This window comes from Cyanistes caeruleus, chromosome 6 (assembly GCF_971803275.1).
Source record: "Cyanistes caeruleus chromosome 6, bCyaCae1.hap1.1, whole genome shotgun sequence".
NCBI classification, from domain to species: Eukaryota; Metazoa; Chordata; class Aves; order Passeriformes; family Paridae; genus Cyanistes; species Cyanistes caeruleus.
The window spans coordinates 31449769-31476999 of record NC_141706.1 but is presented as its reverse complement, the minus strand read 5'-3'; the positions used below and the strand labels follow the sequence as shown (position 1 = coordinate 31476999).

Here is a 27231-nt window from a genome sequence, read left to right as displayed (position 1 = left end):
TTTTAGTAAGAAGAATCACATTTAATGAGTTTCTTTCTTGCAATTTCAGATGCTCAAGTACAGCTGGTAGAAATTCAAAACAGCCGTAAAGAACTGTGACAGACGGATACAAATAGTACTGCAGCTTAAAAATGATAAAAAACACCTGAAAAAAAGTCACACAACCCTCCCAAAAAAATTTACACTTTGAACCTAGGCCAGTTTTTGAAGATTCCCTTCTCCAAAGCTAGGATGAAGGAGGAAGAAGAAGAGGGAGAAAGTGCAGATGACCTTCCAGCCACAAAGGTCTTGCGCCAATGTTTATTCACTGTGCCTGTGGTGGTATGTAAGGGGAGATCACCAAGTGCTGATTCTGCAACTGCCAAGAGATTCCTATGGAAATCCAGACCTCAGGCTAATACTGAACACAGAGTGGACCAACGAGCTGCATCAACAAAATAAAAACAAAACTCAAACTAAAAGAAATGGGAAAACCCCAAATAGCACAGATCCACATTTGTGAGGGGAGCAGAGGAAAGGGCAAGAAGGGAGGTCTATACAGTAAATAGTTGAATGGTTTATGTTACAGATGACTGGCAGTTTTCAAGAGTCTCTTCCCAGCTCCATTGCTGCTCCAACCCAGAAGGGAGAACTGAAAAGGGAGGAAGAAAAAGTAGGACATCATCATGGAGCATGCAGGATCAGAAGCAGCAGAGTGGGCATGCTCAAATAAGCCCCCGTCTCTTTTTGTAGTCCTCCAAGTTCAATGATCGCCGAGGGGCACCATCTTTTGCTGGAGGAGCCTTGGAGGTGATGGCCAGTGCCTTAGATTCTGTTGGGGACAAGAAAAGAGTAAGGACCAAGCTACAGGCACACTATAAATTTTTACTTGTCATTTTTGCTGACAGCTTCACCACAAAATCATGTTTGGCTTCTCTACTATACATCAGGTTAGAACGTCAGTTAGTAACACAGACAGTATCGGGGAGCTTATCTTCACAGATGCAGCACATGCAATTTTGACTCTGTGTGTTAATCCAGCTGTTAATCCAGAGACAGACAGTAAGCAGAAAAAGTCAAAATTCTATCTGTCTGTCTACAGCATACATTTTTACCAGTCTCCAGATTCTTCTGTTAAGCAATGAGACTGCACAAAGTAAGATACCAAAATAGTGTTCTGCCTAAGGAAAACTATGTTTCTCATCCTTCTCTCTTCAGTGTCCTTCAGTGCCTAACCCTCATCTGCTTGCTAACTTGAGAGTTAGCAAGCATAACTGTCACTAGCTGTTTCAGGAAGTCTCTTGTTCTTGAACTCCTGCCTCATTCTGTAGTCTTACATCCAGAGCTTCCATCTTAACCTAGCTTGGAAAAACATCTTCTGCTCTTGCTCCTTGACAAGGTTTGTCTTTGTGCATTCTTACAGTACTTCCTAAATTACTGTCCTCCAAGAAACAGAAGATCCAATCCTTCAAGTAATACTAAACCTTGTATATCAAATTGCACTGGTATACTCCTCCCATGCCTTCCTCCCACTGGAAAACAACTTTATAGGACACAAGAAAATAGCCTCAAGTTGCACTAGGGAGGTTTAGACTGGATGTTAGGAGAAATTTCTTTACCAAGAGGGTTGTCAAGCATCGGAACAGGCTGCTTAGTGAAGTGGTTGAATCACTATCCTTGGAGGTATTTAAAAGATGTGTAGCTGTGACACACAGGAACCTGGTTTAGTGGTTGACTTGTGAATGTTGAGTTAATGGCTGGACTTGATAGTCTTAAAGGTCTTTTTCAATCAAAATGATCCTATGATACTCAACTGTTCTTGTCACACATCTCCTGCTGCCAAAGTCAAGATAACAAACAGGAAGAGCCAGCAAATTTGTGTCTATTATCTTTACTCACTGATCAGTGTTTTCGTTCCCCTAAAATTTAGCTTCAATACCATCTGCAATGTCTAAGTTAGAGAACAGCAGCTTGGTAAAGCAGCAGGTTCAAAATCAAGTGAAAATACTTTATCCCTACAGTATGTACACAGAGGACAGAACAGAACAGCACAGACACACAGCTTACCTGTTGTCAAAAGTTATTAGAAAAATTAACAAAATAAGTACCAAGGTAGCCACCAAAACTTATTAAATACAACATCTATCTCATCCCCAAAGACTATGCAAGTCATAGATAATAAAGAATGGAAAAGCATAACCAAAACCACTCATTATCTCCTTCTCTCCCTAGGCTTCAAATCAAGGATTTTAGTGTTCAAATCAAGGGTTTTAGTCTAACACAATACAGTTGTTGCTCTTTTCTCAATGGATGTCACTATCACACAAGTTGAAGATACTTGCCAAGATGGTAAACAGAGCCGTTACTCCAATTTAAAGCCCACCAGTAACTTTGAAAGAATTAGTCTGGAAGTATATTCTAACAAAATAAGCTGGACAATCACATCCCCAGACTCAGATGATGGAACACCTACCTGAACTGGGAACCTGAAGATCAATCTTTACATCAAAGTCATGCACTTTGAAAAGATCTTCTGAGAGGTCACTAGCTGATTTAGAGTTCACATCTTTATCTTTTCCTTGACCCTGAAATGAAAACTACAGGTAAATATCCAAATCTTATCTGGCCATACAAACAGAGATAAAAATGTTTTTTCCCCCCTCTTCTGTCACAAACATACTTAGTGTAGCTTTCATACTGCTACAGCAACTTAAATTTCCTTTCCCAAGAACCAAGAAGCTATTGCTTTTTTATGATAAACCTCCACAGGATACCCACTTCTAGAAATGAAGCATGCACACCTGCTATTACTCACAAGCTTCACAGAGCAAAAGGGTGACAGTGTGAGGAACAAAACAGAGACCAAAATGGAAACTTGCCTTACTCATGTCCTTTGGAGCATCTGGTAACACACCAGATCCATATTTTGCATTTAGCTGGGCAAGGATGGCAGCTTGGACAGCAGGATCTCTGGACTGCAAAGGTGAAATATTAGGGAAGAATAAAAATTAAAAATTACTGCATTTAAATTTGCAAAAACTAGAACTACATTTTGTTAAAACACTGTTCACATCTATTAATCTAAAACCATAAGAGACTGTGTATCAGTTCACCCAACTTTCAGAATCACAAAAGGCTACTGCAATCATCCTGATATAATCGGAAGGTAACAAACCAAAAATCATCTTCAGAAAGCTTTTATTTGAAAAAATCAGAAATACTTTTCCTGATTATATGGTTTGTTTTGAGACTACTGTTAATGCTACTGTAATAAGTATTTGCTTTCAGCTTACAGTTCTGGCTGAAACACTCTACTGGAAAGAAGAAATCTTTGGAAGACTATTTTCTTTACCTAATAGTCCTCTAGTATAATAAAGCTAAGGAGTTATGATTCTTTTCTAATAAAGTAATATTTCAGAAATATTTAATTTAAGCCCTGCAATAGAATTTCTCTTATTTCCTTGCTGGTTTGTGGAGACTGATGAGAACCAACCTGATCAGAACCATATACTATTCCAGAACAGACCTCAACAAGGCCAGATTACTTAGAAGGAGGAGGTGATCACCTTGTTATTCATCAGTTATATATGGAGGGACTGCAGTAGAAGGTTTTGCCACAGTATCATATGAGAAGTTTGTGTTGAACTACTTCATTCATCACAGGCCCAAAATGTTCTCCTCTCACCTTTAATTGATATTTCAGGAAATTTTCAGCTAATTAAAAGTGAAGCTCACACCTAAAGCAAACTGTCTTCCCAGAACTAACTAAATCTGAGTAATTCGACATAGGTGAACTCACGACAGAAGTCTCAGTCATGGTTGCCTTTGCAGTACATACCCACATCACTTATGTCCTTCACACTTTGCATTAAAAAAGAAGAGGGACCAGGATCTCACTCTGCTGTATCTCACACTGGCATTCAGGGCGTTAATAGCATATGGCACAGTTGGGAATTTCTGTTCCTACACTCTGCATTACATTGGTTTCTGTTTTTCAGCAAATTACCTCAACTGAACTTAAGTATTACACTCACATTAGACACTATTGTGGGCTTGCACTGCCGCCTAGTAAAGGGGTCCATTTGTTGGTTTTTCATGCTGTGACTTTCAGCCTGGAGAAGAAATAGCACAGGTTTTGCAGTTTGCTACTTGCACTCTTTTAAATCCTCACACCGCCCCCCGTCCATGCAATTACTCATCTGCTATATACAATACTGAGATCAAAGAAAAACCAACAACATTACAGATTAGAAAGATTTTAGTGCACCCATCATCATGCGCTTCACAGGACAAAACTGTCCTTATTGCATACAACCATAGAAAATAGGCACACAACTCTCAGGACGGTTAATGCTTAAGCATTTGTTAACAAGCTCAACTCTTTCTTAATAAAAATGTAACTACAGAGAACCAAGTATCTCTTTCACTGTTTTACTATCTGAAGTCTCCTTTACGAGGAAACTTATTTTTTCTTTCTTGTATAAAATGCATTAAGTCACTCTTATACTGACTAATCTGCAGATCACTGAATTGAGCAAAAGAATAAAGCAATGTGCTTTAAAATAACGTCATTTGCCTACATGAAGGATTTTACAGATAATTAAAAAAATTAGTAAATTTGCCATGCAATTATCCCTCTTTGCATCATTTTATCTCTACTTGTAGAAAATGTTAATTCAGCACTATTTACCACAAGAGCCTTCTCAGACTCAACGATATTCCACTCTCTATTTCTCTGGTTGATGTAACTGCAGAATGGAAAAAAAGGAGGGTGGGGGAAAGAAAAAGAAAGTGACTGTCATTTACCAGTCCCTACACAACAAAATGCCTGAAAGCATTCTTGGAGCTTCATCCTGACCATAAATTACTCTTATTGCAATGCAACTGCCCCCAGGGTATATATAGAAGAGAGTTTACATTTTTGACAGTTTTAACTGCATAACAGATACAAGTAAGTGAAGATAGACAAGCACTAATAACAGAACCATTACAATACACATTAACACACTGTGCAGGGAAAAAGAAACAAAATACTGCAGTTAATTTGTTAATTCATTAGTTTCTCTTCAAATCAAATAATCAAATATGATTTGATACTATTTAAGAAAGAAAATTCCCAATATCTGCTTCTTACCTTATTGCAGAAATATTTTTTGTTCGTTGACGATCCAGGGCCTCTGCTCTCTCTTCAAGCTCATTAAGCTGATCTTGAATCTGCTTGGCCTTATCTTGGTCCCCCAAGTCCTCTGCCATAGCCTTCAACCAAACAATAACTCATTAGGCACTATTCTCTACCCAGAATTACTCAGAGAGGCAACAGATATATCCGTGAATCAGTCAGCTAACCCTGCTCCGGTCATAAATGTTCTTCCCTGCATGGTACAACAAGAGTACAACAAAGAGCTACACCTTCTTTACAGCTCAGGGCAAAACTGGATTTCTTATTCTGAAGAACTCTGAAAACCCTTACACTGCGGAGGATGTAGGAACACCAGTGCCAGCATGAGGAGGACAGGTCAGTTGGATGACTTAAGTTACAAGTTTTATTAAAATTAAACATCTCCATTTAGCACATCAGGGAAAGAATTATTTCCACAACTGCCAGTTGCCATTTACTTCAGGGAGCGGACAGTCCCCAGGGCACGACAGCAGCTTATTGTGCCACCTGGTGACAACAAAGAGCAACTGCACCCACTATGACGGGAAGCTAATAATTAACATGTTTGTGTGTAGTAAAATAGTGACCGCAAAAATACAGTTAAACCAAGGAATCAAGAAATGTATATTAATACAAACTCTTGGGTTTTGCTGCATATGAAGCTTCAATGTCTCGAGAAAGACAAACAAATTTTGGTTCTATTCCTGCAGTCCTATCTTCAGAGATGCTTAAGACCGCTTGTTTTTTTCACTTCCTGGATTTGGCTTTTATGTGCTGTTAGGTCTACTTGTTCCAGGAAGACTACAGGTAAAAACAAGTTCATGGCATATAAATCTTTCAGTCACTTCTTTTTTTTTTTCAATATTTCAAAATTACCAGCCACAAAGTGACAATTGAGCTACCCCTGAGTTAAAAATAATGTAACACAACTCCTGTTTTACCTCTTAAAATAAGAAGAGAAAAATCAATTTTCAAACATTGTTATGAGGTACTCTAAAAACAAAAACATCAAAACAACCAACAACAAAATTGACCCAAAAAATCCAAAAAGAAAAAACTAAGAAAAAATGAAAAGTTTCTGGGGCAGATCAGTTTAAGACCTTGTTTAACAGACACAAGAAGAGACAGCTTAAATTGTTGGCAATTGCCCCTAAAAGAGAGAACAATAGCTAACTGGGTTCTGAGTATTCCGACCCCAACACTGAACCTTGAGAAACACCTTCCAGCTGCACGGTTGAAGCCGAGCTTACTGCTGACTACTGCCAAAATCCAGATGAGCTCCAGTTCTTCAAAATCAAAGACTGCATTAAGCTTTCAGGCTTCATCTCATTTCTCACCTTCTCCTTTAATAGCTGAGTTTTCTTCATGGCATAATTTGGAGGTGCTTTTCTGAACCTTTCCTTCTCTTTCACAATCTGTAAGATGCAGAGGAAACAACATGAATATGCAAGTATGAAATGTCTATTTCAATACTTGGACATTAAAAGCAACAGATGAGTATCACCTAAGGAATTTATTTATTGCCACTGAATTTGATGTATGCTCTGATGGTTCTGTTTTTTAGTTTGGGCCTTTGGTAATGAGTTAAAGCTCCATTCTCCTCACTACCTACAAAAACCTGATGCTAATCACCTTTACTCAGTATCAAGCAAGTACAAAACTGCCACAACTGTAATAAATGCAACTACCATGATGCTGTCAGTTTCTCAGAACCAGAGAACTAAGTTGCCATACTCAGGAGTTCAGAGCTACACAAGTTCAAGAGGAGATAACAGAGTACAAATGATGAAGAAAAGCAGGAGTGAACACCAAACAACAGCAGTATCACCAATCTACTCTAGCCAGTTATGAAACTTCCTTTTGAGCCTTTTAGTTCCTTATTGGATAGCAAATACCATGATCATTTTGCTTTGTAACAGCTACTGCTCTACTGCATGAGCTCCTGTCACTTTTAAGCACTGCCACAGTTTCACTACAATGCACCATTACCTCTTCAATGTCCTGATCATTAAACTTGTAGTTGAGGGCTTCTTTGATAGACACTTCCTTCTTGTTTATCTCATCTAGTGTGGGTAGCTGCATCCCAGCAGAGAACATCTAAATATGAGACAGAGTTACTTTCCACTTAAAGCATGCTTGGCAGAAGGCTGCTGAGAAGAAACTAAAGTCTGACAAACTTACTGCTTCCTTCCACTTCATAAATTCACTTTCAGTAAATTCCTGATTTGAGACAAACTCCAAGCGAAACACACGTGAATCACTGCCATGCCTGCAACAATGAAAGGTAAAACATCCCCTTGTGATGGCGTAAAGTGGTGATATTGGATCTATACGTGTAAACTGATTAAAGAAGCCCAAAACAAGACAACCTCATGTTAACACAGTCATTAGTCCCTGCATGAAATTTTGGGGGTATTTTATAATTTTCATCATGCACAAGGAGAAAAAAAAACCAAATACCCAACCCAAACATTCCGGTATTAAGTAGAATGACAAGGCTCAGTCTACTTTTCAGTTCCCACATCCAAACCCCACAGATTTGCTATGAAAAGGACACTGATTTATGAATTAAGGAGGATTCCTTTAGCATCTTACCGCAATTGTAGTCCTTTGTTTGTCCGTGTGCCACCAAGCTGGTAAACCTTTGCAGTCTCTACCACACCAGTTATTTCAGCAACCTGTATACAGAGTAAAGTATATGAAAAATGCAAGAGAGGTTTCTTATTCATGTTCCTGGAATGTATCTAGCATATTCAAGCCTTTTCATTAGAAATAAAAAACCTTAATCTAGCTAACAATTCTAACCAGATCAAGGATAGCAAGACTCTTCAGTATGCATTATTAGGTACTGAATGAGTTGCTTCATACATAATTTTTGAGTTAATAAATTATACTATCTGAATGCTTGATGCAGTTCTTGTATCTTCTCAGCTCTGCCTTCCTGACCAAAGCGTGTTACCCTCTCCTACCTTTCCTATTTCCTTCTCAAATAATGTTGGTTTGGGTTAACATATGTCCCAAATGAAATACACTACTGCTGCTCATATACTAAAAACAGCCCTTCTGGGGGCCTTTTTAATGCAATCTTAGAGACTATTATTGTATCCTATGACTGCAGCAATGAAACAGAAAAAAACCCCTGTGTTCTCAATCATGGTCTCTTCTGAAGACACACTGATGTACTAGAAACTTTGTAAAAAAAGAATCAAGACCCCCACAATAACTAAATAACAGTCCTAGAAATAAGGAGTGAATCTTATTCATCCTTACTTGGGGTAAGCAGAGTCTGGAACTCAAGTTTGCAATACAAATGATAAGACAACATGAACCACAGCTAGAAGATCTTTGTTAGTGCTCCCTCTCTCTCACTAAATTTATCTCCTCCCCTAGGTGATCCCATAGATGTATTTATTCTTAAACCAGTCTCTTTCACCTGCTTGGAAGCAATTACATTTTCTGGTTATAAGCAATCTTTTTGTATCAATCAGTCACTGGTACCTGAGAACTGATAAGCTGCCAATATTTTATTACAGCACAAAAATAAAAAGAACTAAATTCCTCAGAGCTAAACTCACCCGATAGACAGGTTTACTGTTGTGATTGCCAATGCCAATACGGACAAAGCAGCCAGTGACTGTCTTGGCAAAGAAGGGCATGTGACACCAGCGTTCCAGCTTGTGCCGTGACAACCGTACTCGGTTCAGCTCTTCAGGCAAGGACACTGGCTGGGACTTGGGAGGGATTTCTTCTTTCCTGATTGGGGAAAGGTGAGAGGAATAAAGAAAAAGGTAGAGACAAAATCAAAACCCAGAAAGCGGGTTCTGAGAAAGGTGCAGTGTGAGCACTATTTAAATTACCAGTAAAAGGAATAATTCATCATGCACTAGTTGACAGTAGATGTGTGAATTCAGCATTCATGAGAAAGGCTTAATGTTAAGTCCTAGACTTACTGAACACTGCCCCTGCTACCAGAAAGCAGAAAGACACACACCAAGGCAGTTTATAGACTAATGCTTTAAGACAAGCTAGCACATGCATCTGCTCAGATATGTGCCAGAGTTCTGCAGCTGCTGAACTGCAGGACTGAAAAAATCAGTAAAAAACAGTGTAATTTGGGCTGAACCTGACAGCAGGTAACTGAAGTTGCAAACCCACCCAAGGTAAACGAGTCCCATGAACCGTGATATAGTGCCAAGGACTCAAATCTAGAGCAATGCAATTATGCCTAGAGGTAAAAACACTTTAGAGACACTGAACTACCCCAAACAATCCTCTAAAACAGCATGTGTCTACCTAAAGTGGATCTCTATTTTTGAACATACTTACAAGTAATCATAGCCCAGTGTTTACTACTTACTCTTCCTCTTCATCAGAGGATGACGATCTGGATGAGCGGTCACTTTTCTCACTAGACTTGTCATCCTCCTCCTCCTCTTCATCATCAGAGTATACTTCACTAGTTTTTAATGGCTGTTTTTTTGCAAGCAATTCAGCTAGGGGAAGGGCACAGAACAAGTAAAAGCAGGCTATAAATATTTTATGAAAGCTTCCCTGTAAGAGCTGAACCTTAATTGCTTTAAAAAAATATCCAAGAGGCAAACAGGTAATAATTTTACACTAGATACAGGTGGCACATGTTCAAACCCACTAGTAAGCTGTGCACTTCATTGACTTCTCTCTTTGCATATACATGAAGTATTTAAAATCATCCTAAACCTCAGTTGTACTTATTTTCAGCCTCCCAACTTGACTGCACATAGCAATTGAAGATGGGCGTAACAACTGGATATACAAGAAAAATGATCAGACAACTCATTGTTATTTTACAAGTAAAAAGAAAAAAAAAACCCCTCATCTTTGGAGAGGATCAAAATAAATACTAGATAAAATCCAGTAGAGTAATAAAGATGGCTGAGTCAAAAGTCAGTGACAAGATAGACAAGAAGATGTGTCAGTGAAGAAACAAACAAATGTAGGCAGGGTTGGCAGGGTTTCAAAAGTCAGGTAAGTAGGAGTTTGAATGATTCAGAGATTAAAAATCTGAATCTAAGTGACCAATTCAGATACATTAACTAAACCTTACTAAGAGCCATTCAGTGGATTGCAATAAAAGTTCTGGTTTTAAACCACTCCAGGGAGGGGGAGCAGTGAGGAATACCACATCAGTGGTTGCCAAATATCACCCTAGGTGGTCATGTTGGGCAAAGACCAAGGAAAACACAGACATGGAATTCATTCACTCAGAGGTGTAGGATTGTTGCATTAATTTGAAACCGGAAGTATAACTTTCAAAAAGTTGCAATAATGCCTCAAAAAAACTGTAGCAATAGCAACATGCTTTCATACCTGTTCTGTTCTTCCTTTTCTCTCTTTCTGCTTTCAGCTCCTCCATTGCCTGAGATTTCTTGTCTAGCTTTTCATCCCGCTTTGATCTCCGCTCTTTGTTATGTGACATGACCTAAAAACATGTATAGAAAATCCCTCAGCACCATAAACATGTAAGTTGAAAAGCATTAAAACAAAGATTGTTCGCATACTTTAGAAATTTTTTCTAATAGAAATAACTAACATACTCCTTTCTGAAATCACTTTTTTTCAGCTCATTTTTTATGGAGGTAAGAGAGGGAAGTCTATCTGGAGCACAATTCTCTCTGCTTCATATCAAAAATAATGAACATATTTATAGCTCAACATTTCTGCCACCAAATCTCAGTCTCAAAATTCCTCCTTGAAGTTAAAAAAGGACTAGAGAAATAAACAGGAGTAATTCAGCAAATAACATGTAATGAGGAAAAACTGGATGAATATTCTTCTCATTTGCTGCTTCTGCAAGGCCAAATCAAAGCACTAGTTTTCATTTAGTAGCAAAGAAAAAAGTTAGGTTAAAAAATACTTAAAGCAGAAATAAAGTCGCTTGTAAAATCTGCAAGATGGAGCCAAATCTTAAATGTTTTAAGTCTTCTTGTGCTTTCCATTTTTAACAAGTCTATCTCTATGGAGAAAGTAGCCTCTATTATAAGCAAAAAAGACAGTCATTTGAGCTAAGTTGAAGTCATTTCTGCAAGGCATTGTAGAACTCTAAATAAGATACTTTTACACATGCATATATGTATTTGCATGTACACTTCGTGTACTATAGATGGACTATTAAATGTACACACATGTACATATACGGAGTTGATGGCACAGAGAAATGAGATTCATTCCACTCAACATGTGCCTAAGGGGAAATGCATCTCACCTAATTTGATTTTAGGTGTCAAACAACTCTTTCACCAGAAAGTAACATGGAGGGAATTGTCAGCTGAAGATTCCCTCTTCCATTGTACAAAACAATAGGCAACAGAAAGTGTAAACAAGTGGTTCTTAGATGGCTGAAGTTAGCAAGATGAATCCCATTCCACTCTGGGAGCCCTGACTCTATATTAATGGCAGGATTTTCACTATTTGAAACCACAGTTCAGTTACAGAGGCCTGGCCTCAAAAACTGGCATTGTCCTCTTTTTACTGGAAGTGGAAAAACTAAAGAACTACTTCTGCTCCTCCTGGCATTCAAACTTTTCCTTGACATCTCTGCCAAAAGAAACTAAGCATTTTTTCCACTGTATGTATGTGCATGAAAAATAATTAATACGACACTTGAGCAGTTTTTGGTCTCCTCTCTCAAACTTTTCAAGAAAAGGATGTATGGAATGTTTCAGGCTGAATGACAGAAGCTTGGCTAAAGGAACTGTAAAACGTTGCTTTCTTTTGCTCATGTGGGAGGGCTATCACAGCAACTCTAGACATAGCTGCAACTTTGTATTTTTCATTAAAGGAATACCAGTGCACCCCTCAATAGGCCAAAAGATGTTAACTTCTTTAAATGAACTGGAAAAACTGAAGATAGCTTGAGCATATAAATTAACTAAATTCCGATCCGCTACACTGTTTGACATTAAGTGAAAACATTAGAGGTAGAGAGGCCATATCCTATCTCCTTTCACCAAGGGAAAAGGGTTTATTACCAAGAACAGTTTCATTTCCTACCTGGGATTCCTGGATCTGTGTGAGTTTTTTCTTCTCCTGCTCTTCCTCTTGCTTTTTCTTTTTCTCTTTCTTTTCTTTCTTTTTTGCTGTTTTTAGTTTTTTCTTGATTTCAAATCTAGTAGCAGTTATTGGAACAAAAAGAAAGTATGATAAAATGCTCTTCCTGAGAGAGCAAAGGATTACTTAGATGTGATTACAATTGCTATTAGGCTGCAAGGAACACTTCAGCTGCTTGTCCCCTTTATGTTACCCTGTCCCCCTATTCCAACCCCCTCCCTTCCCCAAGAAAAAGTGAAGAAAAGCTGAGCACACCAAGTGCAGTCTTACAGAGAGCGAACCTAAAGGGTTCATGAGACCATGTAGAAATTACAATGCCACAGAAATATGTCTTACTCCATTTTCCTCTTTGCCAGTGCAGCGATCATTGCAAGCTGCCTCCAACTCTAAAATCATACAGCTATTTCATATAATTTCAACCTAAACAGCTAAAATATTTTTTTTCTTTAAAGCCACTATTATGCTAACTTTTTCATTCTTAAACTTCACCTTTCTACTGGCACTGGTCTGTATAAGAATGACTGCAACCTTTCAGGGAGTCCTCCTTCAGCTAAATTCTCACCAGACTTAGTTTCTGCTGAAGAATTTCGGCACTTCCCTGTCTACCTTCATGAAATACATCACCCTGATGTCTTATTTTCAGCTACTGTATTCAGAAGAGTAGTCATTTCAGTGGAATGGGCCCATGACTGACATTCTGCTGCACCATGGACTGGTCATTGCTTAAGTGAAGTGTGCATATGGACATATACAAGAAAAAAAAAACTTCTAGTAACTGAAATTCAAAATGTGTTATCCACATGCACATTACGCAGTCCATTCTTCTTCAGTCCTTTACACCTAGATTTTGTAGACAACAGACTGAACCGTCAGATGAGCTCATTGCCCTTTATGCCTTTAACATGAAGCATAACACACAAGGCACAGGCATTATATCAGATGCAACTTCTGCTGTAATCCCAGTGAACTCACAGCATAATGTGCATACAAAGAGCTTTTGAAAGACTTAACTTATCACAAAGTTAAATGACTACCCCACCACCCCCTTAGTTCTACCTGCCAAGACTTTACACAGAACAGCACAGATTCATTTGAGATTAAATCAGTAACTCAAGCTTTGATTGTTTAGCTTGTTTGCATCGAGTATTCTCCAGCATTCTAAAACAGAGACATTCAGTTACCACAGAATAGAGAGTAAAATTTGAAAAATAGGATGTCCTTCTACGTGATCCAAATCCAAACTTACAATCATTCTGATCCCTTCAAGGAGAACAGCAGAACACATAAGATTCTGAACGTAGTGTTAAAATCAAGGCAGGCAGGCAGTGCTCTAGCTATGCCTTAGACAAACACACTTTGGCAGTCACTTGTATTGACATGATTTACTCAACAGATGTCAGTACTCCAGGGAAATTTCTCAGCAAATGAGAAGAGAGGGCACTAAAGAAGAAAGAAACTCAAGAAACCTTGCCCCATATGTGTCAAATCCTTTCAATTAGGATACATAGGAAGTAAAATATCTATACTACAAAGAAGCTGCCTGACTGGACAGTGTAACAGCTACAGACAAACAACAAAAGGTAGAACTCCACAAAAGATTCCATGAAAGCGACATATCCAACACCACTCCTCATTATTTCAGTATCTCTATCTTCTATTAGGGCCCAAACCAGTTTCACACCCATACACAGGCAACCCTAACACTGATCTGTGCTTCACCATTGTTTTCTGAAAAATTCATGTATATCTTATTGCTTTGTTTGTTTTTTTCCAAAGCATCAGCACATGACAATTAATACAAAAAAGATGAAGAGAAAGCAGGCTTTCTGAAGGTCTGGCATCTAACCTACAGAGCAGTAACATAACTACAGGGGTAGCTAACAGAACTGCGCATATTCAACAGCTAAGAAGCTTTTAGATACTGTCTTCTACAAGAATATGCACAAGTCCTGCTGAGTGCTTCTTAATTACTACAGGGACAGTTTATATACAAAAAATATACAATCAAGCTTAACTCACTTAGGAGTGCTTAATGCTTGGACCTTAAACAAGACAGCACAGTCAGCACACTCTCTACGCAGCCTTTAAGACCTTGCTACCAAACATCAGCAGATATAAAATTCACCTTCTCTTTAGCACTTCTCTCTTCTCTATCCGGTTAAACAGTTCCTGTTCTCTCTCTTTTTCTGTCATCTGTTCCAGTCGAGCTCGGTCTTCTTCATCTCCCATCAGGTCTTCTCCATAGCCATCATGGAATTCCTCATCTTCAGATGAAGAATCTGAATCTGAGCTAGATGAGGAGCTGTTGCTTTCTGAGTCAGAGACTTCTCCTAAATCAAAAATATAAGGTAGTGATATATAGCTGGGGCAAAGCTCAATCACTTCATTATAGCATATTAGCAAGGGATAGCATGAATTAATTTTACACTTCTCTTCCACTATATTAAAAACATATAATGAAAATGAAGGCCAGGTTGAAATTACCATAATATATGCTTGCTAAAAAAATTATAAAATGAGTGGTACTACATTTGAACACAAATTGGGTGATAAGTAAAAAAACTCTGTAGAACAAACAAATTTAAAAGGCCTTTTAGTAATGTGTTACAGTCCTAAAGTTAGACTTCTATCCCTATATGCTTATGTCCCTGACAAGTTGCTTATTCAGCCATAAATTTGTGTGCACACACTTCAAACACCATGATCAACCACCACGGAATTGCACATTAACCACCTCATTATAGCAACCTGAAGGACCAAAATTCATCATGTGAAGACTGCAACACTATGAATTGCTACACAAGCAGATAAAGTTGAAACCAATACCCTCAGGGCTAGCAAGGCCCTGACACTAGCCCTGTTACTGGAACAAGCCCTCCCAGCTACACAGGGGTTTAGGGAACAGCTGACTCTCCAGTAGTATTGGGTAACACCACCTTTAAACTTAATCCAAGTCCAAGTGCTTTGATTATCTCACCTAATTGACTAAATTACATTGAATTGCAAAAGCAGGCCATTAGGATTCCTTCTTTTGCATCCATTCTGGTATTAGTATTTCTGGAAACTTCCAGCTTTGCAAACTCACACTGTGAAAACCCTTGATTTCTTAGCACTGATATATACAGGTGCAGTCACTCCATGCCTTTGTCTGTATCTGCTGTGCTTGATATACTTAAAACTTCCTTTTTTAGTATTAACGGAAATCACAAGTAAGCACCTGCAAACCTTCACAGGTATGATGAAAACAGATAACAGGAAGTTTGCCCAGCACTGAAATGTACTCAATATTCATGTAAAAAATTCTGAAAAAGTTATAGAATGGTTTTTCTTCTGTGTCAGTATAAATGTGCAAGAATTTCAGTTCAGAGCAAATGCATACAAGATAAGCTCCTATTTGCATCACAAACACTATACACCTTTCCCTTTGTTATCACAAGAAGTTTGTGATGGGAAAATATGTCAATGAGAATAAAAAATGCTGCCCACATGGGTAGATAGGACATGCTAGAAGGAAGCAAGGAATTTTCCAGGAGAAAGTCAAGCAATGAAATGTCATTCATTCTTCAGCTGAAATAGCATTTAGTTTGCAGTTGCAATGGAGTGCTCACAGCAACGCTACACTGAATTACATGCACTTCAAGCCACAGTAAATTTAAAAGTTACCCTGACGGTAAGCCACAAAATGAAAAGTCTTTGAAGATGGTCTTCAAAATCACCATGCAACATTACTCTTCAGGGTGCACAACAGATAAGTTCACTTGGAATCACACTAAACAAATGCACATTATCTTACCCTCTTCAGGTGCTGAGCTCTCAGCCGAGCTGTCTTTATCCGAGCTGCCAGAAGAGGCAGCTTTGTTCATCTGTTTCTTCATGGCTCCTTTCTTCTCTGCCTTACCCGCTTTTCCCTTTTTTTTGTTTTTAGAACCTCCAACAGTCCACTGTGCAGAAAGAACCAAGAAAGGGATCATGAGACACAAACATCACTCCCTTCTCCCTTCTCCAGAACACTGGAGTAAAACCAGCTGAGAAATAGTCCAATACCTGACAGCAAAAAAATCATTCAAGTGTAAAGAGGAAAAAAAAGAGAAGCCAATAGGAAACTTATCAGATAAACGAGGGCCTTTTACAAGGTTTTTGGGAGTAGAGTATTCTGTGGTTGGTTGAAGTTTTTTCTTTGAAAAAAAAGAAACCAGTTATAACAGTTGGTAGGGCACTCCTTTTAAAAGATAATGAAGACTTCAAAGCTGGCAATATCTACCAAGGGAGGAGGTACTGAAAATATTTTCCTAAGAAAATAATTTTAAACAATGTGTCCAATGTGTTTGTAAAGACTAGTTTCAGTTTACTATAAAATAGAAGCAACTGATGGTTTTGCAGAACTAGTTTAATTAGTAGCAGATCTTACATTTCATGAAGGACACCAATTATACACGATGGCCTTTTCAAAATCTCAGTTCTACCAAAAGTACACAATGTCTGTATTTCTATGCAACAAGAAAGACAACAGTGCACTCAATGATGCAGGTGGTGGCACTACCCCCTATGTACATGAAGTGGAATCAAATCAGAATCACAGAAGTCAGGGGAAAAAAAAAAGAAAAAAAAAATACAATATCAAGTCCTAATTTTAATTTTCTTTTAATGTCGTATTTTCAGTTAACTTAGACCACAGTTTCCAAGTACAGGACTTACACCACCAGACATACACAGATAGCCATTTTAAATTCTAAAGTCTCAGAACTAGTATTTACCTTACAGTGTGATTTCTTAATAGAATTTTTATATTGTTCCAACTACCTAGGTAAAGCCAGAAGGGAATAGAAGCAATAAGCATTGACCACATATTACTTAAAGGTTTTACAATATTTTACACTTCACTGCCTCTCCTAGAAATTCTCCAGGCATGAGATCCTCAGGAATATAACAGGCTTTATGTGGATATATGTGTGTATATATACACACACACACACATATATAAATCCTCTAAATACCTGTATATTATTCTCATCTTTCATGCACATCACCATCTGGTTGAGCATGCAGTCTTAAAACACCAGTCATAATGCAAGTGAGCAAATGCAATTGTGCATAACTCAGATCTTGCACTCAAAACTCTAAGTGGAAAAAAACCCCTCTTTAGATTTGACCTCAGATGCACAAAAACTTCAGGCGTCTTACCCAATCACCATATCCTGGGGGATGAATCAAGTCTATCTATGCAGGCAGTAATCATTCCATCAAATTTGATAAATTGCTCTACCTGATAAGACACCATCCTCAGAGAACCCTGGTGTTCAATTACTCTAGATGAAACTCCAGCAAGTAGTTATAAGCTACTACCTAATCTAACAGTACTTGAACTAATACCTTTGGAATTTCCCTGGTTTTGATTATTCTCATACACAATCTCCTACTTTCCGTATTTCCAAATGCTTCATCATGTTCTTTGGGCACCATCAGAGTATTCAAAAGTCTCTGTAAATACAGAAGTTGATTTTGGTTTTTTTCCTGAGGTAGAAGTACAGACAGTGATGAGCCTTGCAATTCATACCTTATGCAGGTACCCCAGAGCCTGTGATGGTCTGTAAGACAGGTGAGAAACTGCACAGAAATCTTCTGACTTTATACCAGCCTGAGCTTGTACTGGAGGTTTTATTAGCTGCAGCATTGAAGTTTTACTTGTTCAGTGTTACAATATTGCTGTCTAATATTATTTCTAGTTACTATGCTCATATAAATCAGTTAAGAATGAGCTTGCACTCAGTCTAAATCTACTCAAATCTCAGCACTAAGGAATCATCTCCCAGGTGAACAGAAAAGTGCATTTTAGCTATTTGCTCAAATGCTCACCTACTGCCAGCATACCAGAGAAGACACAACAGCAAGACAAGTGAAACTCAGTGTTTAGCAGTGATGCAGAGGTGCTTCCCTCTCAGAGCTCTGTCACTTCTTTTCTGTGTTCTGATGCTGAATTATATCTCATGTCAGCATGCTGCACAGCAAGGAAGCAGCACACAGAAAGCCACAGTATACAACACAGTTATATCAAGACCTTGAAAGGTCATGCTGAGATGAAAGAAGCTAAGATCAGATAAAAAACAGCAGGATTTTAGTGAATAAAATATTTCATAGCTGTACATACATGTGTTACATATCACTGTTTTCAGCTTTTAACTCCCTAGTAGAATTGTGGAGAAAACCTGTAACCAGGAAGATAGGACTGAAAAGAAATCTACATGACAAACACTTGGAACAAGAGAAAAAGTTCTATTTCACCCTGAAGATAACACCTCATCTCACTTTTGTTTATGCAATTGACCTCTATGTCCATCTCCCAATTTCACTGCTGTCACAAAGCCAAATTCTTGCCCAACTCAGGTGCTTCTGGGCTTATTCAGTTTCCCTAATGTCTCATGAATGCCTGGTTATTCCCAGAACAACTACAGGACAAGACAAGAGTTAGGGCAAATCTTGGACCACTAATTCATCAAAACCAGGACACTGTGCAAGACTCTTAGGCTCACAAATTGCTCTGCATTTGGACACTGTTGCAGGTGTCATTTGAATACTCAATGACCTATCTCCACTGCTCAGAGAGAGTGGCCAACATGAATTTCTTCTTGCAACAGAGGAAGACACAACAGATTAGCTGGTCTAGGAGGGAGAGGAAAGGCAATACTGAAAGCCAAAGTCTTGAGTCCCTCCCTCATGCTCCAGCACACCAGCAGAAATCAAAAATGCAACATGCAACAACTGCATGTTCACATGCAACATCAAGTAAAAATGCACACAGTTATAATGAGAAATACTTCTTTGCTGTGTTTCCCTTAACTTCAAACTATAATCACTTTCCAAAATCTGACCTCTACTGCAGTTTCTCCAGATCCCTTCCACGCTGCAGTCAGGCAGCACCAGTCAATGCTTCTCACATGCTTCCCATGACTGTAACGCCTCGGTGGAACAGCCCCTCTATTCACCGCTGCCCCCTCGGCCACCATCTGGAACCCTCCATGGCTCCAGACACAGCAAGTTAATAAACCCATGCAAAAGTGTACAGCAACATGGCTTTCTACTTATTGTTTAGTACTACCAAACAACAGAGCTTTATGGCTCTCTCACAAGAAGCCACCAGAAGAGCCTTTTGAATTTTCCTCTTGCTGCCAAGGTTCACAGTGCCAATAGCTTGCATATTTCCTCCAAGAAACAGTTGGACGTGATGATCCTAAAGGTTCTTGTCAGCCTAAATGATTCCTTGATTCTAAGAACTCCAAATTAAGCCACAGTAACCAGAATGGACTTAGGGAAAAAAAAACCCAATCCACCACATTAAAAATTACCTCAACTTTTAAGTCAGCTTCTAAAAAAGCAACTACACAAAGTGATTTAAGAAAATAATTTATAGCTCAGCAAACCTGGAACATATTTCCACTAGGGAGACAAAATGAGATCGTGGAGGAAAAAAAAAAAAAGAAAAATAAAAAGGTTAAAAACCCCCAAAAAACCCCATACCTGAAGTGAGCTCAAAGTACAGAATTGTTTTACTACTTGGGTAGTTGTTCTTTCCTTCTATTCACACAGTACCTAAATGCATTACACACTGAGAATTTAATTTGCAAATAGGTTCTCCCAGCATTTTTTTAACCCCCTATCAAGCTGGAGATGCACAAGAAAGGTTGCCAGCTTGTTCTTGCCATATCCTTCCCTCTTGCCATATCCAACGGCTTTATTAGCAAAATGCAAACTACAAGCCACAACATCAAAGCAGAATGGTCCCTTACCAATGTGGTCCTTTCCAAGGCCAGACAAATTTCAGCTGTCCTGTTGTCATTGCAATTAAGTGCACCAAGGTAGGTAATATCAACTCAGCTCACAAACTTTCATGCATTCATACAGGAAAAAAATAAGGCAGTCCACCAGGAAAGTCATGCAACTACAGTTTCAACCTGTCTGAACTCAACAGCAGGAAGCACAGATTTGAAAATAAGGTGGTATTTACTGTCTTCAGGCTTTCTCAAAGCTTGGGAAACTATAGACAGCACCCCAAGAGCTTCAAGGAGGAAAATGCTCTCTACCACTACTTTTAAAACTAAATAGTAAATAAAAAGCCCCTGTTATTTATCCTGCCTTTCAGGATCTACACCTGTCATTTGAATGCCTCAAACACCTTCATGATGGCGACAGGTCAGCAAACAGAAAACTTAAAGAACTATTTTAGACACAGAGAGGAAACTCTAGGTGTCAACACCAAAATGGAAAAGAAATAAGCAAACAAAGAAAACACCTTCAGAAGCCACAGAAGACGCTCTGCCAGGAACAGGTTGAGAAAAGGCTTTATGGGCCAGAATATCACCAGACAACTGATCTACCCTTTCATTCAAGTACTGCTTGAAGAAGCTTACAGAAATCAAATCCCAAGAAGTTATTCCTGACATCCCTATGCTAGTTTGCAATTTAAAGAAGTTAGGTACAGACTAGATTTTATATCAATTTTGTCCACAGCTTATTCACATTATTCCTTTGGACATGACAGCCTTCATACCATTAGCTTGTGCTGCTCAGATTTGCAATTGCACTTTATTTGGAGCAGAGGAAGTGCTACCACCTCTCTTCCTTGAGAAAAGCTTTACTATTGCACCCATTAATAGCTGAAGGAAACTGTCTCCAGGAAAAGTCAGAGTTATAAAGCACACAGTCTAAAGGCTGTGAATAAGACAATTAAAGCATGGCCTGCTTCAAATTTCCTAAGCTTGAAAAAAATGTATGGCAAAGGCCTCACAGTATTGGAGAACTCACTCATTCTTGAAGGTTTAATTAAGCAGTATTATAAAATAAAAGCACACAGGAAAAGACAACATTCAGTGCTGTAATTCCTACAAATCCACAAAATGACACCCCAAAACAGAAAAAACACATGCAATATTCTGCTCACCTGTGCTTTTCTGAAGTGCTCTAAGTTGAAGCACAGTAAGGAGATACAAAGAGGCATAAAACCCTCTAGACTGTTACTTGAAACTAATCTCCTCACTAGCTGCGTGACTACTGCTCACGTCCTCCCCTGTCCCATAGATCTTGACAAGATCTTCAGTTATACAGTTCCCTAACAAATTAGCACATTTGCAAAAAAAGGTATAAAAGGATGATCCTCACTAAACTTCAGAAGAGTACTAAGCATTCATTATGCTAAGTTTTCTAGTCCTGGATGGATAGTCTGTCCTTACCCTGTAAGTGTTAAAAGGCAGAACTGAACCCTTCTTGACATTAGAATGAGTGTACTTTTCAAGAGAAACAAACGGGAGCTCCCATAGCATTGTGGCTTTCTGTCTAATCAACGCTAATATCAGTGAAGTTCTTCCAGAAGTCATCCACTCTTCTCACATAATAGAATGAATTATCTCATTGTAAGCAAAGACGACTGAATAAAAGGAAAAGCAACAGCCCAGAATTAACCTACTGCAACTGAGGAACATCATCCATAATGACCTCAGTCAGTAACAAGAACACCTTGTGGACACACAAACCTCTAGCATGGTAGCCCCAGCAGTAACCTGACTAGCACCAAACTGGTTACATGCAGAAAGCTACCAGTTTGACATGGTGAGCTCTTGAGCAAACATGGTCACACACGAGATGAAGGAGCCATCTGTGTCCAGATTAGTACATCCCTTTGCAAAGGTAGCTCTCCTTATTGCAAAGCCCTGCAGTCATTGCTATTTATCATATCACTGAACAAAAGTCTATAGTAATTCAGCCAAGAACATTCCACAGCCCTACCAGAACAGTTCAGAGCACCCCTCCTATTTCATTGCCTGCAACTCACTTTCAGTCCTGTGGCTAGGAAATTTAATTCGAACTACAGAGATCATTTAAGTGTTATAGAACTCAGGATCCGGATGAGAAGTGCATTCTCACTGATACACATAAATGTAACACTAAAGATGCAGAGATATCCTTTGGGCACTATTGTATAGATGCAGCATGATTTGTACCTGCTGTTCTTCAGTAATTCCAAAATGTTTTTCTCTCCCCTATGCCCCACAAACTTTCCTCCCTCTAAAAGAAAGCAGCAAGCTGCATTATGCTCTGAAATAGATTTAGGCTTCTTTGCTGTACATGCAACGTAGTGCCAATCTTGGAACATTTAGTGCTTTCCAGGAATCATAGAGGACACGCACACTGAAAAACCTCTGTGGAAACATATGGGTATGATTAGGCACATTTGCCCAGGGCAACAATTTCCATGCTTTTGCCTCAAGGTCTGTACCTTGCAGGAAGTCAAATAATACAATTTCAACTTTTAGACCCCCTATCCCAACCCCCAAGGCTGAACAAACTTCAAACCAACCACAAGAATACTTATTAAAACCTGAGTTATTCAACAGGACTAGTGTAGTCTAAGCCAGGGACGCAAAGAACGGAATGACTGGCAGAAGCAGAACTGTTATAAACCAGCCGCTCATCCTGCTGTGACAAGCAGCGGTTCAGAATGCATATTTCAGGCACAGGAATAGAAGCAAGTGTCCTAATTACCTCTTCTCTAAATCTTTTTCCTCTTGCTGTATGGAGGTCAGAAAGTACATAGTATCAATTTTAAATGATACACAGATTAGAAAGAGTATCAAATGCAGAGGGTGCAACAGTGGCATTATTGACCTGCAGGGTCTGCACAAACTGTGAAGACGTATTGTCACATGTAATGGAAAGGTAGACCTTACTTATTACACGTTAAAATTCTGACAGTTTTCAGAGATAAACACAGAATGGAAGGCATTATCATCCACATGCTCTCCATACCCAAGTCTACTTTTTCCAGGCAAACTGGTCTCCACATAGAATAAATAAACTGTGAGCCAACAGATCTGAACACACAGAGCGACAGACTGAGTAGTTCCCCAATAAGAAACCTAATATATCTAGGCTGGTCACAATTTTGTCTGTCTCTATGCCTTAAATGTATATTAGATATACAAGAAGCACTCTTTTTAAGAAAATGATTGATTTGGAATAGAATTCCAAGCATATTTATTTCAAAAATGCCTCAGTAAGAAAATTAAACTGCACATTCCTCACACTTATTGGAAGAACTCTGCTACACTAAAGAACGCTTTATAGTTTACCACTGGCCCTACCCTGTTAGTCTGCAAATTGCCACAATGGATAATCCTTACTAATTTCAGAAGAAAAAAAAATAATACAAAAACCCACACCAAACATCTCTTCATCAATTTTTTAAGAATTGGTAGAATAAATGATCTCACTATAATTCGCAGAAAGCTTGCAAAAAATATTTGTAAGCTTTCAAGAAATTGTTTTTATTTAAATAGCTGCAGAACATTTGTCAATGCCTGTTTTAATAAACCTTTCTGAATTTTCTTTTCTAGATGCACAGACTTTTAACCATCTCTACATAGTACCACAGTACCAAGAACAAATACCAAAAATAGGACCAGCACACAAGCACTGCTAGGAAATTGACAAACCTTAGAACAAAGTAATGCTAAACTCTTTCTTGTCTCTTTCTTCAAAAATGTCAATCAAAACACACCCTGCTGCATGTCCAAATGGCCAGACAGCTAGTTCACAGCACTTTGATTCTTGGAGAATTCAAGAATCAAACTTGGCTAGTTCACAGTCAAATTCTTGGAGAATCGAAGTAGCTAAATAGAACAGTTTCAGTACCTGTAAAATAGTACCACCTGCTTTGACCCTTTTCTTAGGAGGGAAGCTCCACTCTAAGGTTGAAAACCTCTCTCCATAAATTCAGATTCCAGCTTTAGCAGCTCCACTGATACCTCAACTCAAGAATGATACAGGAAAAACACTAGTTTTAAACAGGAAGCTCACCAGACCATATGAACATGGGATTAAACTGGCAGTCACCTTTTCTATAGTCAGACTATTTTGTAAACAATTGGAATTCAAAACAAAACAAAACAAATAAAATAAAATAAATACATTCTCTGGCCCTAACAGGTCTCCATCATCAACAGCCAGTCCTACTTCATGAAGTCAGCAGGCTAAATATACTGTATGATAAATACACTTTCACTACTGAGGTAAAACCAGACAAATAACCCATAGCAATCTCACTGATAACATGATAAACTCACCTCATCATCACTGTCTGATGTCTCAGAGTCTGAAGATGCTGTAGGTTTGCTCACAGGTGGTTCCTTTTCTTCAGAGTCACTGCGTTTCCGTTTGGCCAATGACAGAAGCTCCTGGTGTAAAAACACACAAATTTATTTCAAAGTGTTGTAATTAGTTTCAACAATCCAGGTCAGTGCACATGCAGGTTCTCTGCAAGATCTGAGCATATCCCAGTAGCATTATTATTTCCACCTACTAAGGAACAAGTCTACTTATGTTTCATAGATATACATGCACACACACAATTTAAATACAACTGGATGCTACAAAAGGATTTTGATGATAACAAGTGATACACAGTAACTATTAGTACCATTATTTTCTTGGTATAAACAATGTAAGACAAACTACTTTCAGAGTCATGTCCAGATTTGTCTTATTTGGGGTAATAAACCATCCTAACTACACTGTGTAGCACTAGCCCTAAAAAGCCAAATAGTAGATAGAAGCTTCCTCTCCTAAACAACAGAAATGTTTGCAATTATACACTTTAAAGGGGAAATGCTTTAGGCATCACCTTTACACCATGGCTGGTAATATTTAGTCAGCCTGTTCAATTCCTTTTCACTGTTGGTGAATGTACTTAAAGCTTTGGACAGACACAGAGCAGGTATCAACCTCAAAGTCTGTGAAACTTAGAAGAGCTGTTCTGTTCAAAAGGAAGCACTTTCACAGGCAACACGCACCCACACAAGGAACTACATGGCTCTCAAACACTCTCATCATCTGCTGTTCAGGTGACACAAGCAGTAGAACAAAACAAACAAATTTTTGAAGCTGTGTTACTGTCTCTGCAGTCTGGGACAGAGAATCTATTCTCAGAAACATTGCTCTGGGGCTGATGAATCTTAGCTGTGTGTAGAAATACAGCCACACCAACTTCTCCAGTCTTGGGAAGCTGATGTTGCATTGGTTTCCATTAGTTTCACAACTGGAAGATTATCTCAACAAATTGATTACAATTTAGTACCTCAAATAAGGACATAAACAGTGCACAAACTGACTGCCTACTTACCAACAAAGAAACTTTTTATTAGTAATGGCATTTTGCCAACCATTCTATAAAGAAACCCCACAACATCAACATAGCACATTTGTACAATTAACAGATCTCCTCTGGAAGTTCCTGAAGAAACTTCAGTAGTGCTTTTCTTTGGGAAGCTCCTGAAGAGGAGCACCACCTTTAAAGCCAAGAAATGTTCCTTTTTAATTTCTTTCTACACTTGTTTCCAAGATACTATATTTAAAAGGTTGACAGCCCTTTGGTTCAACAAGCCTAGATTGCCACAGGAAGCTTACACATTTAATCTACAGGGGTTAACTGAGTATCTAATATTTAGGTCAGTATTCTCTCATCTCAAAAACATTGCTTCCCTGCTAGCTGATCTTCATCTTTGCACAAACATCTCCCGGCTGTTACAGTTGCTACAAACAGCTCAGTGAGGGGGAAGCACCTACTACTCAGGTACAGCTGCAGATGCCTGCTGCCAGTGAGGGATGGAACAGATGCAGAACCACGTGGTGATTCCTACCACCATCACTCCGATTGTCTGACTGATGCTAGAGCTAGTCCCACTCCTGTTTTCAAGTTTTAAAACTATCAAACTGATACACTAGCAGTGAGATATTGGGAGCCCTAAGGACTCTAAAGGTATGCAAGATCAACTACAACAGCTCCATTGTATTTGTTTTAATAGAGTATCTGATTTGATTTTTCTGAAGCCACAATCTGCAAAAGTATTTTTGAGCATTTGGGAAGGCTTTTTTATTGCAACATAGCAACAGCTTCTATATTAAAAACTCTTAAGGTCCAACACTTAAATTACATCAGGCATGTTGGCTCCAGCATATTCGATCCACCAAACTTCTCCCTAGAGCAAGCGCTGCCAATACCAAGCTGTAACACACTTCACCTATAACGCCTTTATTTACCAATTTTTGATTGGAATCACACCATCAATTCCTGCTACACCAAAAGGTAAGTCTTTGAAAGCAGCCCGCTCCAAAGAGGAGACACTCCCTTTGCAACCCTGGCACGGTTGAACTCACACCAGACATCGCACTTACAACCCCGGGAGATGCTCTGATGACAAATAAATAAATACTACCCCTTCTTACATCCACAGGCTGGTTTCCCATCAACAGAGCTCCCCCAGCCAGTCACTAAGATTGAGGGGGTCGCATTAAACACGCATTAATACTCCGGGAGCCCGCCTGCCCCGACGGAAGGCAGGGACTGCCACTGCTCTCTCAGCGTGCCAAAGTAACATGGAAAAGTTGCCCAGCCCTATGGGCCTCTTTCCCCCACTACTCGAGGTGAGAAGAGCGCTGGCAGCCGGGCCTCGCTAACCCTTTCGCAGGGACAGACCGCCCCGGAGCATCGCCCCGGAGCATCCACCGCCCCTCCGTCCCGCCGGCGCCGAGCACCGGGCCCGTTGCAGAGCCCCCGCCAACGCGGGCCTCCTGCCAGGGGCGGGCCGGGGACCCGCCGGAGGGGCGCGGGCTCTCCCCACGGCGGCCGCGGGGCCCCATCGGGCTGAGGAGGGCGAGAGCGGCGCGGGACCACCGGGCGGGAGCGAGGGAGGGATGGCGGCGCCGAGCCTCGCGAGGGCCGGCGATCCCAGGCCCCGCGTTCGGGCCGGGCCTGCCCGCGCACCTGGTCCAGGTTCTCCTCGCTGCCGCTGTCCTCGGTGTCGGAGTCGATAAGGACACGGCCTTTCCGCTTCTTCACCATGGCGGAGCCGGCGGTGCCCCCTCCCCGCCCCGGCGGCGGCGGCGGCGCTCGCACGGCCCGGCCCGGCCTGACCCGCGCCGCCCGCCCGCCCGCCCGCCCGACACAAAGGGCACCGCGCATGCGC

The 27231-nt window shown here is 39.7% G+C and overlaps 1 protein-coding gene across 1 annotated transcript; it reads right to left on the bottom strand.

Moving 5' to 3' along the window:
• RTF1 (RTF1 homolog, Paf1/RNA polymerase II complex component) lies at nt 1-27227 on the bottom strand. The gene is made up of 18 exons (XM_086892828.1): nt 27030-27227; nt 24334-24444; nt 16017-16164; nt 14349-14553; nt 12167-12281; nt 10484-10595; nt 9495-9630; nt 8713-8890; nt 7733-7815; nt 7319-7406; nt 7127-7234; nt 6475-6552; nt 5114-5235; nt 4670-4727; nt 4014-4091; nt 2859-2954; nt 2453-2564; nt 1-811 (listed from the first exon to the last, which is right to left on the bottom strand). Exons 1-18 carry the CDS (start codon nt 27225-27227, stop codon nt 705-707), a joined length of 2133 nt encoding a protein of 710 aa, XP_086748954.1. The 3' UTR covers nt 1-704.
• Nucleotides 27228-27231: the final 4 nt, after the last annotated feature.

What these genes read in the sequence shown, in the direction of transcription:
- RTF1 (XM_086892828.1), bottom strand. Translation starts at nt 27,227, where the DNA reads ATGCGCGGTGCCCTTTGTGTCGGGCGGGCGGGCGGGCGGGCGGCGCGG. An exon ending in GCGAGGAGAACCTGGACCAG is followed by an intron (nt 24,445 to 27,029) that starts GTGCGCGGGCAG and finishes TTTTTACACCAG; the next exon opens with GAGCTTCTGTCATTGGCCAA. An exon ending in ACAGTAAACCTGTCTATCGG is followed by an intron (nt 7,816 to 8,712) that starts GTGAGTTTAGCT and finishes CTCTGTATACAG; the next exon opens with GTTGCTGAAATAACTGGTGT.